This window comes from Phyllobates terribilis, unplaced genomic scaffold (genome assembly GCF_046119375.1).
Source record: "Phyllobates terribilis strain yellow unplaced genomic scaffold, ASM4611937v1 Scaffold_9__5_contigs__length_417890890, whole genome shotgun sequence".
NCBI lineage: Eukaryota > Metazoa > Chordata > Amphibia > Anura > Dendrobatidae > Phyllobates > Phyllobates terribilis.
Genome location: NW_027362769.1, coordinates 79,278,528 through 79,294,741, shown reverse-complemented (window position 1 = coordinate 79,294,741; position 16,214 = coordinate 79,278,528). Strand labels below are relative to the sequence as shown.

General features: G+C 40.8%; 1 protein-coding gene across 1 annotated transcript in view; it reads left to right on the top strand.

The window, feature by feature from the left end:
- ABCA12 (ATP binding cassette subfamily A member 12) overlaps positions 1-16,214 on the top strand; it is a 313,653-nt gene that overhangs the window by 184,498 nt on the left and 112,941 nt on the right. The window contains exons 36-40 of the mRNA XM_073646632.1: positions 3,591-3,827; positions 5,849-5,984; positions 8,549-8,801; positions 11,234-11,317; positions 12,368-12,461. Of these exons, the coding sequence (XP_073502733.1) occupies positions 3,591-3,827; positions 5,849-5,984; positions 8,549-8,801; positions 11,234-11,317; positions 12,368-12,461 (804 nt within the window). The remainder of the gene's footprint in view (positions 1-3,590; positions 3,828-5,848; positions 5,985-8,548; positions 8,802-11,233; positions 11,318-12,367; positions 12,462-16,214) is intronic.

The following is a 16,214-nucleotide window of genomic DNA, read 5'->3' as shown; positions in this document are numbered from 1 at the left end:
ATAATAGGGCATTGGAAGAGGTGGAGAACACTGATACAATGTGACAATCATGGGCACCAGGCCATAGACTCAAGCCATGTGCCCCAAGTGTCCGTTTCTAGCATTGCACTGATATGGTCAACACACCCCTGTATTTGGAGTGTACCTTGGATATATATGTGGCCAGGATTTCCCAACAGAGGTCACTGTACAGCCATACAGGGACATACATTGCCCATAGGTGCGCAGTATGTATTTTGCAATATGCTTATGCAAGAATTAGTCCAGCAAACTGGAGCTTTTCCATACTGCCCAAAGGTATACAAACCCCATGAAGGCCAAAGGATATTCTTTTGGACTCTATTGGGTAAATGCAGACTTAGGAATACATTTGACAAAAGCTGCATAATTTAGATCTCAATTTACCTGGTCACATAATGAAGGAAACAGATAGAAGCACAGTGCTCAATATAAATGAGTGCACCCCCTTTGAAAAGTAAAATTGTAATCAATATCTCACTGAACACAAGAACAATTTACAAAATTTTGACAAGCCAGAGTTTTATTAAACATTTTTTAACCCATAACATGAGAGTAAAGTTAATAATTAGTGTTGTGCGAGTATGTTCTGTTCCGAGTATGCTCGGGCCGAGCTCCGAGTATTTACAGCTGCTCGGTGATATGGTTGAATCGCTCCCGTGTGCATGATTTGCAACTGTTTGACAGCTTTATTACATGTGAGGAATGTCTATTTCTTACACATTCCTCACATGTAAAACTGTCAAACAGTTGCAAATCATGCACACGGGAGCGATTCAACCATATCACCGAGCAGCTGTAAATACTCGGAGCTCGGCCCGAGCATACTCGGCGAAAGGGTTAATAGAACATACTCGCTCAACACTATTAATAATATAACTTTCATTACAAAACCTTCGGTTTTACTGAAATTAGTTGATGGAAAAATGAATACACCCCACATCAAAAACTACTACAGCTAGTATTTTGTATGACCGCCATGATTTTTAAGGACAGCACCAAGTCTTCTAGGAATGGAATGAACAAGTTGGCGACATATTGCAACATCTATATTTTTCATTCTTTAAGAACAAGCTCTTTTAGACCCTGGATGCTGGATGGAGACTGATGACATCTTGTCTCTCCAGAATTCCCCATAGGTGTTTGGTTGGGTTCAGTTCAGGAGACACTTGCCCACTGAATCACTTGAACCCAGTTTTTCTTCAGATGTGTGTTTTGGATCATTGTCATGTTGGAAAAGTGCACGTCTACCAAGGGCACGGAGTGATGGCGGCATCTTCTCTTTCAATATAGAGCGGTACATCTGGGAATTCATGATACTATCAATGAAATGTAGCTCCCCGACACCAGCAGCACTCATGTAGCACCACATATGGACACTGCCACCACTATGTTTCACTGTAGGCCTCATGCATTTTTCTTTGTACTCTTCACCTTTGTGACACCATAAAGTTTTGAAGTCATCAGTTCCAAAAGCATTTATCTTAGTCTCATCAGTCAGGGTGCAGAGTCCCAGGAGTCTTCCTGGTTTTAAGCCAGGGCCCTGTTAAATTGTAGGCGGGCATTTTTATGCATGGGCTTTAGGAGAGGCTTCCTTCATGGACAATTCCCATGCATACCATTCCTCTGCAGTGTACGCAGTAGTGTGTCAATCGCCCCAGTTTGGCTTTCTACTTCTTTAGCTAGCTGCAGTGAACTTGGATGTCGATTTTCTTCAACCCATCCAATCAGAAGACAATACTGTTTAGGTGATAACCTTCTGTGGTCGGCCTGGATGTCTCTGTGAGATGGATGCAGTTCCATCTTTAAGTTTTTGTATCATTTTTGCTACAGTATTCTGACTGATAATTAAAGCTTTGCTGATCTTCTTGTACCCTTCACCTTTCTTGTGTAAAGAAATTATTTTCTTCTCAGGTCTTGTGACATTTCTCTTCAATTTCTTCCACTTTTTGCTGAGTAATGCTCTTTCATAATCAATTGTCTGCTTGACACCTGATAATGAATAATTTTTGCAACATGGTCTTGAATTAATTTTTTCAGAAAATTACTTTTTTGAGTGTGCAACAAAACAAAACTTGTTTGCAATCAATGGCCCACATATTTGGGAGTATTTTGTAGTATGGTATCAAAATTGTGAGTCTGAAAGGAAACCGACGGTTTTCTGACAAATTATTATTATTTATTATTATAGCACCATTTATTCCATGGCGCATTATATGTGAAAGAGGTATTCATAATAAAAAAAAGTACAATAATCATTAACAATACAAGTCACTTACTTGTATAGGAGGAGAGAGGAACCTACCCGCGAGGGCTCACAGTCTACAAGGGATGGGTGAGGATACTGTAGGAGAGGGTAGGGCTGTTCTTTTGGGGTGTACTCATTTATGCTGAGCACTGTAGGTTCTGTTAGGATTTGTTACAAAACTGTTGCATCTTATCCATTCAACATCCTATAAAAGTGGAAACCATAACCCTATTGGGAACAGAGCCTCATACAGATGAAATAGTGAATTTATTTATAAAATGTAGAGATGAGCAGATTGATTTTCAGAGGATCAAGTCGAATTTCCTGAAATTCGTGGTTTAATGCAAATTCGAACACTTTGACATTCGATTTACAAACAAAAACCCTTCTTGCCTGTCCACATCTCCCACACTGCTGAAGCATCAGTAAACGGGCTAATCTTGTTTAGCGTGACCTGCTGGCTACCCAATAATACTCTGCCGTTGTGACATATCTTGTACATTGGTGGTCAGTACGTTCGTGAGGACTTCTCTTTCTCTCTCTTTTCCAGTCCTGAAATTTATTTGCCGTACATCAAATTTTGGGGGGAAAATTCGACAAAGCTAGCAAATTTGAATTTCAAACAACCCGCTCATCTCTAATAACAAGCCAATATAATGTCATCCAACCTTGGCCATGAGACCCATTATAAAAGAATGATATAATACACTATGCTATCAATCCGTATAGGAAAGCACAGCAGACACACGGAAAGAAAGATATTTTTCCGCAAACCAGTCCAATGTATGCCTAAACGACACTTTTTTGTTTTTTACTAGATATACGGTGCTCTATAGATGCATTAATTTGTTCATAGATGCGTACACTAAATGTATTCATGAACTGACACCCCCTAAGAACTTCCTCCTGAATATACTTTGCAGGCACAGAGCTTGTTGAGTGATGTCTACATGGGTATAGGAAGTGTGATCTTTGTGGACCTGTATGGTTTTACGTAGATTTATCTATTGTCCGCGGAACATCTGCTCCTGCATTTTACAGGACATGGTGGTGATGTTGCCCTTCAGCGAGGTGCACAGTATAAGGAGAGTAGATGTATGGTTTTTTGCTATGACATCTGTAGAAAGAAAAATTTGACTGGGGCATCACCTGAAGTATCCCTCTGCCAGAATTTCAAGATTTTTTGTTCTATTTACACCAAAACTTTCTTTTAAATGATAACTCAGCCATTTCAATAAGATCAAGATGATCATTCCATTCAAAACTGAAGATAAAATAAATGAAAGTAAAGATCTAGTTTTTAAAATGCAATATTTTATTACAGTTTCCTGATCAGAGAAATGAAAACGTCTGCGATTCAGAAAAAGTGACCACTTTAATCCAATCCCATATTCCTGAAGCTAAACTGAAGGAAGATGTTGGTGGAGAACTAGCGTATGTCCTTCCACCATTCAGTGCGGAGATATCCGGTGCCTACCTTTCACTCCTCCGTGATCTGGATACTAGCCTGAATGATCTGCATATTGGCTGTTATGGCATCTCGGACACCACCATAGAAGAGGTAAGCATAGGCAATACATTTACTCCATGCTCAAAGTCAAGACAACCACATCCGCAAGACTCTACTGTACATTAATAACCTACAGTTCTGTAATATACACACTTACAAATAGTATATATATTTGAAAGACACAGTCAATGACCTCATTATATGGTAAATAAATATTGTCACTATACAGAGAAAGTATATAAATAATGCTGCCATACTGTACACATAAATAATGCTACAAAGTAGTACAGAGAAAATATGAAGAACCTGGATATCTCAGTTCAGTTGGGGGTAAATTCAATTGTAGAATAGGTAGAGTAGCCAGCTTCAGGGAATAGGCGTTTCTCCAATTTTGCCGAGGGATCCTTTTTAAATAATGTTTGTTCATTAAATAGTCATCACAGTAAATTAAAAATTTCCTTCACCCAAAAGGACTAACTAACATCACTGAACTGATAAGCATCACATAAAGAGGTTGTCTCAAGTTTGGAATATATCTCCTATCCCAATTGCTGGTGGTCCAACCACTGATATTCCCACAAATCTCAAGAACTGGAAATCAGAAGAACCCTGTGTGAATGGAGGGGTGTTCAGTCGTGCACCATTGCTCAGGATCGGCTATCTCCAGCAGCCCCTTAGTTAATGAACGAAGCTGATGAAAGCATGAGTGACTACTACCGTTCCATTCTCATCGAGCTCTTCCGAACTCCAGTTCTTGGAATTAGTAGGGGTCCCATCAGTGAGACCCCCGGTGATTGAAAAGTTATCCCCTATTCTGTAGATACACACCTTTAAAATCAATGAAGTGAGTGGTAACTACAAGATTTAAGGAAAACAATTTACATTTTTACCCACCAGTACTATATTTTATATTAATATCATTGGAAGAGAAAAAAAAACAATGTTTGCCGGTACATCTGTTCTCTTGACATTTTCCGCTCATGTTGCTTTCCAATTTAGAAATAATGCTTAAGAAATAAACATATAATGTGCAGTAAGTTAGTGCCTGGAAACAAACATAAAATTAATAATGTCTTCAGCTGTGTGAACATTCCTTCAAATGGCTGCCCTTTCAATGGTGTTTTCGGAAAATGAAATATACAGTCTAGTTAATCATCTACAAAGTGTAAAAATACCATTTGCGACAGTACTCCAAAAAGAAGTTATCAGCGTAGGTCCATAAATTCAATTATTATTAATAGTGTATTGTATCATGCCTGTAACCTAGCAAAACAAGTGTACATTTTAACTAAAATACAGTATGACTATAAAAAGCCTAATACTATCACAGGGATAATAAGAGATTATGTCTTGCCCATTGAAATCAATGGGGTGTTCATGTAATGTATGGAGAAAAGTGAGTCCTCCAGAATTACTATTGTTTAATAAATCAATGGAAAAATTAAATGGGTTATCCTGGACTGAGCTTATTTTTCCCCATGGGGCTAAGAACTTATAGGCAAGTAGTTCCTATCTACCGGCCTTTTCTGCCAGCTCAGAGCGGCTCCTGTTGGTGATTCCATGGTTTCCGGAGATGTCACGTCAACAGAACAGCTTCTTCTCTTCCATTCTGCTCTGTGGACAGGGCTTCAATGCCGTCATGCTGATTGACAGTTGGCTCCCTGCTGCCTAACTGCGGGGAACCAACTGTCAATCACTATGACGTTGGCAGTGAAGTTCCATCCACAGAGTAGGCCAGAAGTGAAAGAGCTGCTCTGTTGAAGTGGGGTCAAATGAAACAGCAGAATTGCCAGCAGGATCGGTCCATGCTCGCTCTGAGCCGGTGGAGATCTCCGCCGGTCAGAACAGGCTGGTAGTTAATAACTACTTGCCAGTAAATTCATAGGAAAAAATAAGCAAAGTCCTGGATAAACTTACATTTAAAGGACCATTAACATAATTTTTAGTTAGCCTTCCCCCCTAAATGAAAACTATTTATTCACTACTAGTAAAGTCACATTAACCCGGAAGAAAACATAACACTTTATACTAAATAGCCAGTGCACTGGTTTATTGCATTTTTTTTTGGGCAGGTATTCCTAAAACTAACTGATGGGCTGGATGAAGAAAATGATCTATCTTCAAGGGCTGTGCCTATCTCTAATAACGACAATCTTATGGTAGATGATGAATCTTCTTCAAACTCATACAATTTATTTGACAGAGATGGTAAGTTTCACGGGAGTTGACTATGGTGAGAAAAGAAGTATACCAAGAACAAAAGGGATCATATACAAATAGACTGTTTTTATTTACAGGAAAAGACAAAAAAACACAAATATAAAAACAATTAAAAACACCAAAAAGTCATAAGTACAAAGCTAAGCGTGCCCACAATAGGACATATGCCTATCTTCATTTGCCTAGTTAAAGATGTATACAGGATAATATCAGTGATACATTAATATATAAAAGTCTAATAAATACATGTCTGCAACAGAAATGGTTATGAAGAGAGTTTCAACATGGTTTTATATACTGTATATATACCGTGTATATATATATATATATATACATATATATATATATATATACATATATATACCGTATATATATATAAAGTAAAAAATCTGAAAAGCATGAGTGAAAAACACACAAAAGTGTTCCAAAAAAAGGGAACCTAATATGTTTGTCAGCACAACCTAGACCAACAGTGCACTAACTACACTGCGTGCAGAATTATTAGGCAAATGATTATTTTGATCACATGATACTTTTTATACATGTTGTCCTACTCCAAGCTGCATAGGCTTCAGAGCAAACTACCAATTAAGTAAATCTGGGGATGTGCATCTTTGTACGGAGGAGGGGTGTTGACTAATGACATCGACACCTTATATAAGGTGTGCTTAGTTATTAGGCAACTTCCTTTCCTTTGGCAAAATGGGTCAGAAGAGAGATTTGACGGGCTCTGAAAAGTCCAAAATTGTGAGAGGTCTTGCAGAGGGATGCAGCAGTCATGAAATTTCCAAACTTTTGAAGCGTGATCACTGAACAATCAAGCGTTTCATGGCAAATAGCCAACAGGGTCGCAAGAAGCGTGTTGACCAAAAAAGGCACAAAATAACTGCCCATGAATTGAGGAAAATCAAGCGTGAAGCTGCCAAGATGCCATTCGTCACCAGTTTTCCCATATTTCAGAGCTGCAACGTTACTGGAGTATCAAAAAGCACAAGGTGTGCGATACTCAGGGACATGGCCAAGGTAAGGAAGGCTGAAAAACGACCACCTTTGAACAAGAAACAAAAGATAAAACGTCAAGAATGGGCCAAGAAATATCTTAAGACTGATTTTTCAAAGGTTTTATGGACTGATGAAATGAGAGTGACTCTTGATGGGCCAGATGGATGGGCCAGAGGCTGGATCAGTAAAGCGCAGAGAGCTCCACTCCGACTCAGATGTCAGCAAGGTGGAGGTGGGGTATTGGTATGGGCTGGTATCATCAAAGATGAACTTGTGGGACCTTTTCGGGTTGAGAATGGAGTGAAGCTAAACTCACAGACCTACTGCCAGTTTCTGGAAGACAACTTCTTCAAGCAGTGGTACAGGAAGAAGTCGGTATCGTTCAAGAAAAACATGATTTTCATGCAGGACAATGCTCCATCACATGCATCCAACTACTTCACAGCGTGGCTGGCCAGTAAAGGTCTAAAAGAAGAAAAAATAATGACATGGCCCCCTTGTTCACCTGATCTGAACCCCATAGAGAACCTGTGGTCCATCATAAAATGTGAGATCTACAGGGAGGGAAAACAGTACACCTCTCGGAACAGTGTCTGGGAGGCTGTGGTGGCTGCTGCACGCAATGTTGATCGAAAACAGATCAAGCAACTGACAGAATCTATGGATGGAAGGATGTTGAGTGTCATTATAAAGAAAGGTGGCTATATTGCTCACTAATTTTTGGGGTTTTTGTTTCTGCATGTCAGAAATGTTTATTTCTAAATTTTGTGCACTGATATTGATTTACCTGGTGAAAATAAACAAGTGAGATGGGATTATATTTAGTTTTTATTAAGTTGCCTAATAATTCTGCACAGTAATAGTTACCTGCACAAACAGATATCCTCCTAAGATATAGTTGTTGATCAATAATAAAAATAATCCTCTAAAATACAACTTGCCTAATAATTCTGCACACAGTGTATTTAAACTTGAATTGTCAAGTGACATGATAAAGCCAAAGACCTGTATAGTAGGCAATGATAGGCAATGATAGGATGAGGAAGAGGAAGACCACATGTGTATCGCCTCTGAACTGTGGCTTCCTCAAGGGTTTCCTAGAGTTTCACAAAAGTAATTGCCAAAATTATATAGCAATGGTTAGCTCTGAAGATACAAAAAAAAACAAATATTAATAAGAGGTCACAGAAACGCACGACGAGCTCAATTTTGATTTTCCGTGAGCATTATTAGACATGAGGTCTCAAAGCCTTCATGGTAAAAAGTTGTAGTGGAAATCTGAACTTCAGATCATAGATGAAAATAGTATGAAGAACCTCAGAGCATCAAACGAGACACACATTGGAACATGCGAGCACAGTACTATGCATTTGTAGACCTTGTCATTACGGATTTGTCCAAGGACCTCATTTACATATACAAAGTAGCACCCATTGATTCAGAAGTGTCAAATAATCCTGTTTCATTGGTTTATTGATGAAATAAAATTTGTCAATCAATTAAAGTCCTTGTTAGTTCTATACTTTAGCTGTATTTATATCATTACACAGATCAACCTTTGACCAGGATGGAAAATGCTAAAGGTTTCAAGCTCCTACTGAAGAAGATTATGGCCATGTTCATAAAGAGGTTCCACAACTCCAAAAGGAACTGGAAGGGTTTGATTTCTCAAATTCTGCTTCCAGTATTATTTGTCATTGCTGCCATGGGATTGGGATCACTCTCTATTGGATATGCAGAATACCCAGAGCTCTTATTGTCTCCTGAGCTGTATGGCACCAAAGATCAAGTCATAGTGTTTGGGTGAGCAAGATTTACTTATTTCAATTTATTTTTCACAAAGAAGTCCTCAAGCACCATTCAAGTAGCCTGTATGGAGGCACATAGAATATCTGCAGCTTTGTACTGCCATGGCTTGGTATGGTGCCACTGTATAGCACTGTATCATGGAGATTATTATTATTATTTATTTATGTAGCACCATTGATTCCATGGTGCTGTACATAAGAAGGGGTTACATACAAAATACAGATATCACTGACAGTAAATGAACGAACAATGATAGACTGGTACAGGGGGAAGAGGACCATTCCCTTGCGGGCTTACATGCTGCAGGATGGTGAAGGAGATGGTAGGTGGGGGGTTGCAGCAGCTCTGGTGGTGGTGGTGGTGGTGATGTGGCAGCGTGGTCATTGCAACTTGTAAGCTTTCTTGAAGAGATTGGTTTGCAGGTTCCGTCTGAAGGATCCGAATGTGGCGGATAATCGTACATGTTGAGGCACATAATTCCAGAGGATGGGGGATATTCGGGAGAAGTCTTGGAGGCGGTTGGACGAGGAACGAATAAGTGTGGAGGAGAGAAGGAGGTCTTGGGAGGTCCGGAGATTACATGAGGGAATATATCGGGAGATTAGTTTAGAGATGTACAGAGGAGAGAGGTTATGGATGGCTTTTTAGGTCAGTGTTAGTAGTTTGAACTGGATATGCTGGGCAATTGGGGGCCAGTGAAGAGATTTGCAAAGGCGGGTAGCAGAAGATTAACGAGGAGAGAGATGAACTAGTCGGGCAGCAGAGTTAAGGACAGACTGGAAAGGTGCGAGAGTGTTAGCAGGTAGGCCACAAAGGAAGATGTGGCAGTAGTCGAGGCGGGAGATGATGAGGGCTTGCACAACCAGTTTAGTAGATTGAGGTTTGAGGAAAGGACGGATTCTGGAAATATTTTTGAGCTGGAGGTGACAGGAGGTGGCGAGGGCTTGGATGTGGGGTTTGAAGGACAGGGCAGAGTCGAGAGTTACTTTGAGGCAGCGTATTGCCGGTACAGGGGAAAGTATGATGTCATTTATTGTGATAGATAGATCAGATGGAGAAGATACGAGAGATGGACCAGAGATGATGAGTTCAGATTTGTCCACATTGAGTTTGAGGAAGCGAGAGGAGAAGAAGGAGGATATGGCTGATAGACACGCTGGGATTCTGGACAGCAGAAAGGTGACGTCTGGGCCAGAGAGGTAGATCTGGGTGTCATCAGCGTGCAGTTGGTACTAGAAACCATGGGACTTTATGAGCTGTCCCAGGCCAAGGTTATAGATGGAGAAGAGTAGGGGTCCTAGAACAGAGCCTTGAGGGACTCCCAACAGAAAGAGGGCGGGATGAGGAAGTAGTGTGGGAGTGGGAGACATTAAAAGTGCGGTTGGAAAGGTATGAGGAGATCCAGGATAGGGCAAGATCTTTGGCACCAAAGGAAAAGAGAATCTGTAGTAGAAGGCAGTGGTCAACTGTGTCGAAGGCAGAGGACAGGTTTAGAAGGAGGAGTATGGAGAATTTTCTGTTAGCTTTGGCTGTAAGGAAGTCATTAGTAATTTTGGTAAGGGCAGTTTCAGTGGAATGGTAAGGACGGAAGCCAGATTGTTGGTCGTCGAAGAAAGAGTTAGATGAGAAATGGGAGGAAAATTCAGCGTGAACATGTTGCTCAAGGAGTTTTGATGTGAATTGGAGCAGCGATATGGGGCGATAGCTGGACAAAGCGGTTGGGTCGAGGGATGGCTTTTTGAGGATAGGTGTGATTGTGGCATGTTTGAAAGCTGAGGGGAAGGTACCAGAAGTTAGTGATAGGTTGAAGAGATGGGCTAGGGATGGGATGAGTGTGGGGGTGAGGTTGGGGAGGAGGTGGGGTGGGGTCAAGTGCACAAGTGGTGAGGTGTGATTTGGAGAGGAGGCGGGTAAGCTCTCCTTCAGTGATGTTGGGGAGGGAGGTTATGGGGGAAGGGCAATGGTCTGGAAAACAAAGAGGTTGTGGTGGGTCGGACAATGAAGGCATGCCTTGTTTGGTCAATCTTGTTTTTGAAGTGTGTGGCAAAGTCCTCAGCAGTGATGAGGGAGGTCGGAGGGGGCAGTGGAGGTTGGAGGAGGGAGTTAAAAGTGTTGAATGCTCTCCTATAGGGGTCTGCTGGAAAAGAAAACCATAAGGTCACATCTTGTACAGCTCACAAAGGTATTTTTTATCTCAAGTACCAGAAGAACTACCATCCATCTGATCGGATTATATAATTTAAATACATTAGTAAAGGAAGTGCATATCAATGTAGATTAATATTCTTCACCATGATTTATATGCTTAAAAATTCATGATGGTGAAGTGACATCAGTATGGCCTTTGCTTCAATTGTCAGAACTTTACTCTTCATGACAGCAAATTTTTCATGTTTTTCTAAATTGCATTTCGATTCATATTGCAGAATATCTAATAACACAAGCGGAGACCTGATGAATGCAATGTCCTCGTTTCCTGGCATAGACAACGCCTGCTTGGACCAAAACTCGTAAGCAGAGTAGCACATTTTTTCAAGTCAACCACTGTTTTAACAAAATGAGCATATAGCTTGGAAAAGATGTCCATGGGGGTCCTACTACTTGAAAATTGAATTGACTCACTGGTTTGAACTGTGAAATGCAAAGATTTTAGAATCTTAGCTTTATTCTCATTTGCACAAAGAAATACTAGAAGCAATGTGATGTAACTGAATGGGAGAAGATACAGATTAGATATTAGAAAAAACTTTTTGACAGGGAGGGTGATTAACAAGCGAAACAGGCGGCCACGAGAGGTGGTGAGTTCTCCGTCAATGGAAGTCTTCAAACAGAGGCTGGACAGACATCTGTCTGAGATGGTTTAGTGAATCCTGCATTGAGCAGGGGGTTGGACCAGATGACCCTGGAGGTCCCCTCCAACTCCAACATTCTATGATTCAATTAATTTTAACATCAGTAAATTACCAAATACTAAATAATCCTTTCTTGTAACATCTAACACTGGGGTCATGTAGTACCAACACAATAATACCACTTTTCTTTACTTTTGTGCCCATGAGGAAGTGAAGGTAAAACAGTAATTTTACCACGTGGTTGTCTGAGCATGTCGGGATTTGTTGTTTTGCGACAGTAGAATAGACAGAAGCTGGAGACCTCTGCCGTAGAGAGTTAAATAAATCCACATTATGGAAAACATGACCAAGCATTTAATAAGTGAGTGGGAGGGATGGACAAATGTGAAGAACAAATCAATATAAAATGAAATATATATGGGATAATGTCCTTCCTGCTGTAAATTATAAACATATTATAAGTCACCAAGGATTTTCATGACTGTATAAAAGCGCCAGGTCGACAACAGAGCACATCTTCAAAGCAATTTGTAATATTCTTTATAATACATAAAAGGGGTTTATTATTTCTTATAATAAAATTACTGTATAAAACAAAACTGAGTAAAACATTGTTTCCCAAGCGTAATGGGTCATGTATTGAGATATGTAATAGATTAGAAAATGCACCAGTGGAATGATGTGTTACATCTGTTACTCTCCTTGTAGGCAATGCTTGGCTGAAAACAGCTTGGGGTCATGGAACTATACAGGCGACCAGACACTCACATATGATAACTGCATCTGCTCAACTGGATATTCGGTAAGTGTAACGAGACCTGTGAGTTCAGCTTCTGACACGAAGATCTGGAAATATTATAGCAGTTTTTACAATCTAATGCAACTTTAACTTTTAGAAATGCTTCTCTGCGGTAATTTTAGGCTACTCGCGAAGATTAACTGAAAAATAATTTCATAAAAATGAATTTAAAAAAATGACACAATATATATTTCCCTGAAGTCTGAGCACATCATTTGGCCACAATTATTTCAGAAAATGTAAAAAATGTCCTAAAATGCTTGTTCTGCTGCAGAAATGGCTCCGATTTTCACTGCTGGCGTCACCACTTTCAGTGAAGCAGCGGAGAGACCCACAGTGAATCCCCTCCAAAATCTGCATGGAACACATGTAGATTTAATTGTGAATTCCCTGAGGATTTATTAATTGATCCACATTGAAAAAGTTCTGTAGCACATAGACTTACACTAAGGCTAGGGGTACAAGAGCATATTAAAAATTAGTCCGATTTTCATCCAGAAAAGTGGGACTTTTTTTCTCATTTGTCATCTGTATGCAATCTGTATTTTTACAGCAGCAGATATTAATTATTTACAGAACCATTTACGTTTCCTATGTTACAGAGCTGTAATGAAGCCGTAAACATTGGATTCTTTACTATGGCTCCGTATGCCATCCGATTTTTTTTTTCTTGCACCCATCTGATATCAGAGTGAAATCGTAGCCTGCTGCAATTTTTTTTCACAGACAGATTCGGTAATTGAAAAAAAAAACGGTCGTCAGCACTGCCTCATTTAATAACATTGGTCTGAGAGTGCTATCCAATAAAAAAAATCAGATAGCACTCGTCCAATTTATACGGTGGTGTGAGCGAGACAAGAAATTGTGAGAAGGGAAGCATAACATTTGCCATAAAATAAAGCTCTTATCAATGTAGCAATAAGTGGTGGATCTGGTTTTTAAAAGTTATGGACACCTTAGCATGTTTTTTAGTGCCCCGTAAGTTTGATGTGGCATAAAACATTTCTGCAATTTAATTAAAGATCTTTTATTGTTTTGCTTCTGCAGCTTGCATGTATGTCAACACACTGCAAGCTGTTTGATTCAGTCTCAATCCTGACAACACACTACTTGTTGGCTCAGTTTCCCCCTCTCTCCTCTTGTAAACTCACATCTTGGCTCAAATCAGGTAATTGCAAATTTGAAGTTTGGTAATGTGTTTGAGAAAGGAGAAAGAGGCGTTGGAGACTGAGCCGAAAACGGTAATTAGTCTTACCGGTGATTGTATTTCCAGGAGTCCATCCTGACAGCACCATGGAGGACGTCCTTCTTATCCTTACAGGGACAGGAAACACAGAGGTTAAAAGCCTCTGGAAATACAATTACCGGTAAGACTAATTACCGTTTTCCAGGACGTCCCCCTGACAGCATCACGGAGAATACCAAAGTATTGATTTTAGGGTGGGACCTCAGCATGGAGAACTTTCCTACCAAACGCCATTCTCTGACTGGCTACAACGTCTAGCTTGTAATGTCTAGGAAATGTACTTAGGTTAGACCAAGTTGCGGCCAAACAGATCTGCTCCACCGAGGCCCCCTCTCTCTCTGCTCAAGAAGTGGCTATTGATTGAGTCGAATGAGCCCTCAATTCAACAGGAGGAGACTTTCCTTCTGCCACATAGGCTAGACCTATAGTAGACTTAATCCACCTGGCAATTGTCTTTTTTGACGCTTTTTTACCTCTTTTTCTACCCCCAAACTGGACAAACAAGTTGCGATCTTTTCTTCAATCTTGGGTGGCCTCTAAATAAGTGATGACTGCTTGTCTAACATCCAGGGAATGGAAGAAGACTTCCTTTTGATTTTTAGGATTTTGGCAGAAGAACGGAAGTACCACTTCCTGATTTATATTATGCGTAGAAGCAACCTTGGGTAAAAAGGATGGATTGAATCTAAGAACTAGTTTATCCTCAGAAATCTGTAAGTATGGGTCCTTTGTGGATAAGCCCTGTATCTCCCCCACCCTTTTAGCAGTTGTAATTGCTACCAGGAAAGCTGTCTTAAAGGTGAGTCTGCCTATAGTCAAGTCCTTGGACGGCTCGTATGGATGTTTACAAAGAGCATTAAGTACAAGATTGAGGTCCCAGGGGGCAACAGATCTCTTAACCCAAGGTCTCAATCTCTGAACCGCCTTGGAAAACCTAGCTATCCAAGGGTTCGCTGCCAATTGCGTATCAAAGAATACACTCAGGGCAGAGACCTGGACTCTTAGAGTACTTGGTTTTAAACCTCTGTTAAACCTGGCCTGCAAAAAATCCAAAATCTTAGGGATATTTGGGCTAGAAACATCAATAGCTGAATCTCTACATTCTGAGCAGAAATTTCTCCAAATTTTACTATATATGGCCGAGGTCACCGGTTTTCGACTGGCCTGTAGGGTTGTTATCACCTGATCAAAAAGTCCCTTGGACTTAAAAATCTGCCTTTCAGCATCCATGCCGTAAGATGCAATCTGTCTCCTTCCTGGTAGAACACAGGACCCTGATGGAGAAGGTCCTTCCTCAAGGGAAGCTGTACAGGGTCTTCTAGTGCCATCTTGGCCAATAGAGGAAACCAGCTCCTCTTCGGCCAAAAGGGTACTACCAGTATTATTCTTGCCTGGTCTCCCTGCATTTTCCTTAGTACCCTCGGTATCAGAGCTAACGGAGGGAATGCATACAATAGGCCCCTGTTCCATTGCTGGGATAGGACGTCTATTCCTTCTGGATTGTCTAGCGGATTTAGGGAATAGAATCTCCTGACCTTGGTATTTTCTCTGCTTGCAAAGAGGTCTATTCCTGGAGAACCCCAACGATGCGTAAGGTCGAGGAAGACCTGCATATTCAGTTCCCACTCTGTGGGACATATCCTTCGTCTGCTCAGGAAGTCTGCTCTCTGATTCTGAGCCCTTCTAAGTGTACAGCTGTTATAGATAGGGCTATTCTTTCTATCCAAAGAAACATCTTTGTAGAAAGGCTCTGCAGTAAGGGGTGTCTTGGGCCTGCCTGATGCCGTAGAAAAGCCACCGCTGTTGTGTTGTCTGACAAGACCTTTATATGTCTTCCCAGAAATAATGGTCTGTTCTGGCGGAGAACTTCCCACACGGCTCGTAATTCCCGATAATTTGAGGACCTTGCACGAATTTCTGGGGACTAGGTTGCCTGAAAGAGATTCCCCTCTACATGGGCACCCCACCCTGACTGGCGTCGGTGGTAATTACTATGGCTCGAGAGGGGATCCAAGCTACTCCCACCTGGAGGTTTTTTGGAAGCGTCCACCATACTAGGGACCTTCTTACCACTCTGGAAAGGGGTATTACTTTGTCCAAGGATATCTGACGCCTGTCCCAGGCCGACAGAACGGCTCTTTGTAGATGATGAGCATGAAACTGGCTCCATCTGACACATGGAATGCAGGCAGTCATCAGTCCCAGGATCCTCATTGCACTTCTGATGGAGCAATGATTCCTTGGAAACTGAATAATCTCTCTTCTCAGTGACCTCTGCTTTTCTACAGGTAGGAATGAGGTTCTTAGGCAAGAATCCAGAGTAACTCCCAGAAAGTTTTTCCTTTCCCCGGGATCTAGGTTTGATTTGTCCCAATTTATCAGCCAACCCAACTCCTGGAGGGTGGAATGGATATCCTTACATGGTCTAGAAGCTCCTGACTAGACCCCTCCACCAAAAGGAAATCGTCGAGGTAAGGGACTATTATGATTCCCAAACGTCTTAAATGGGC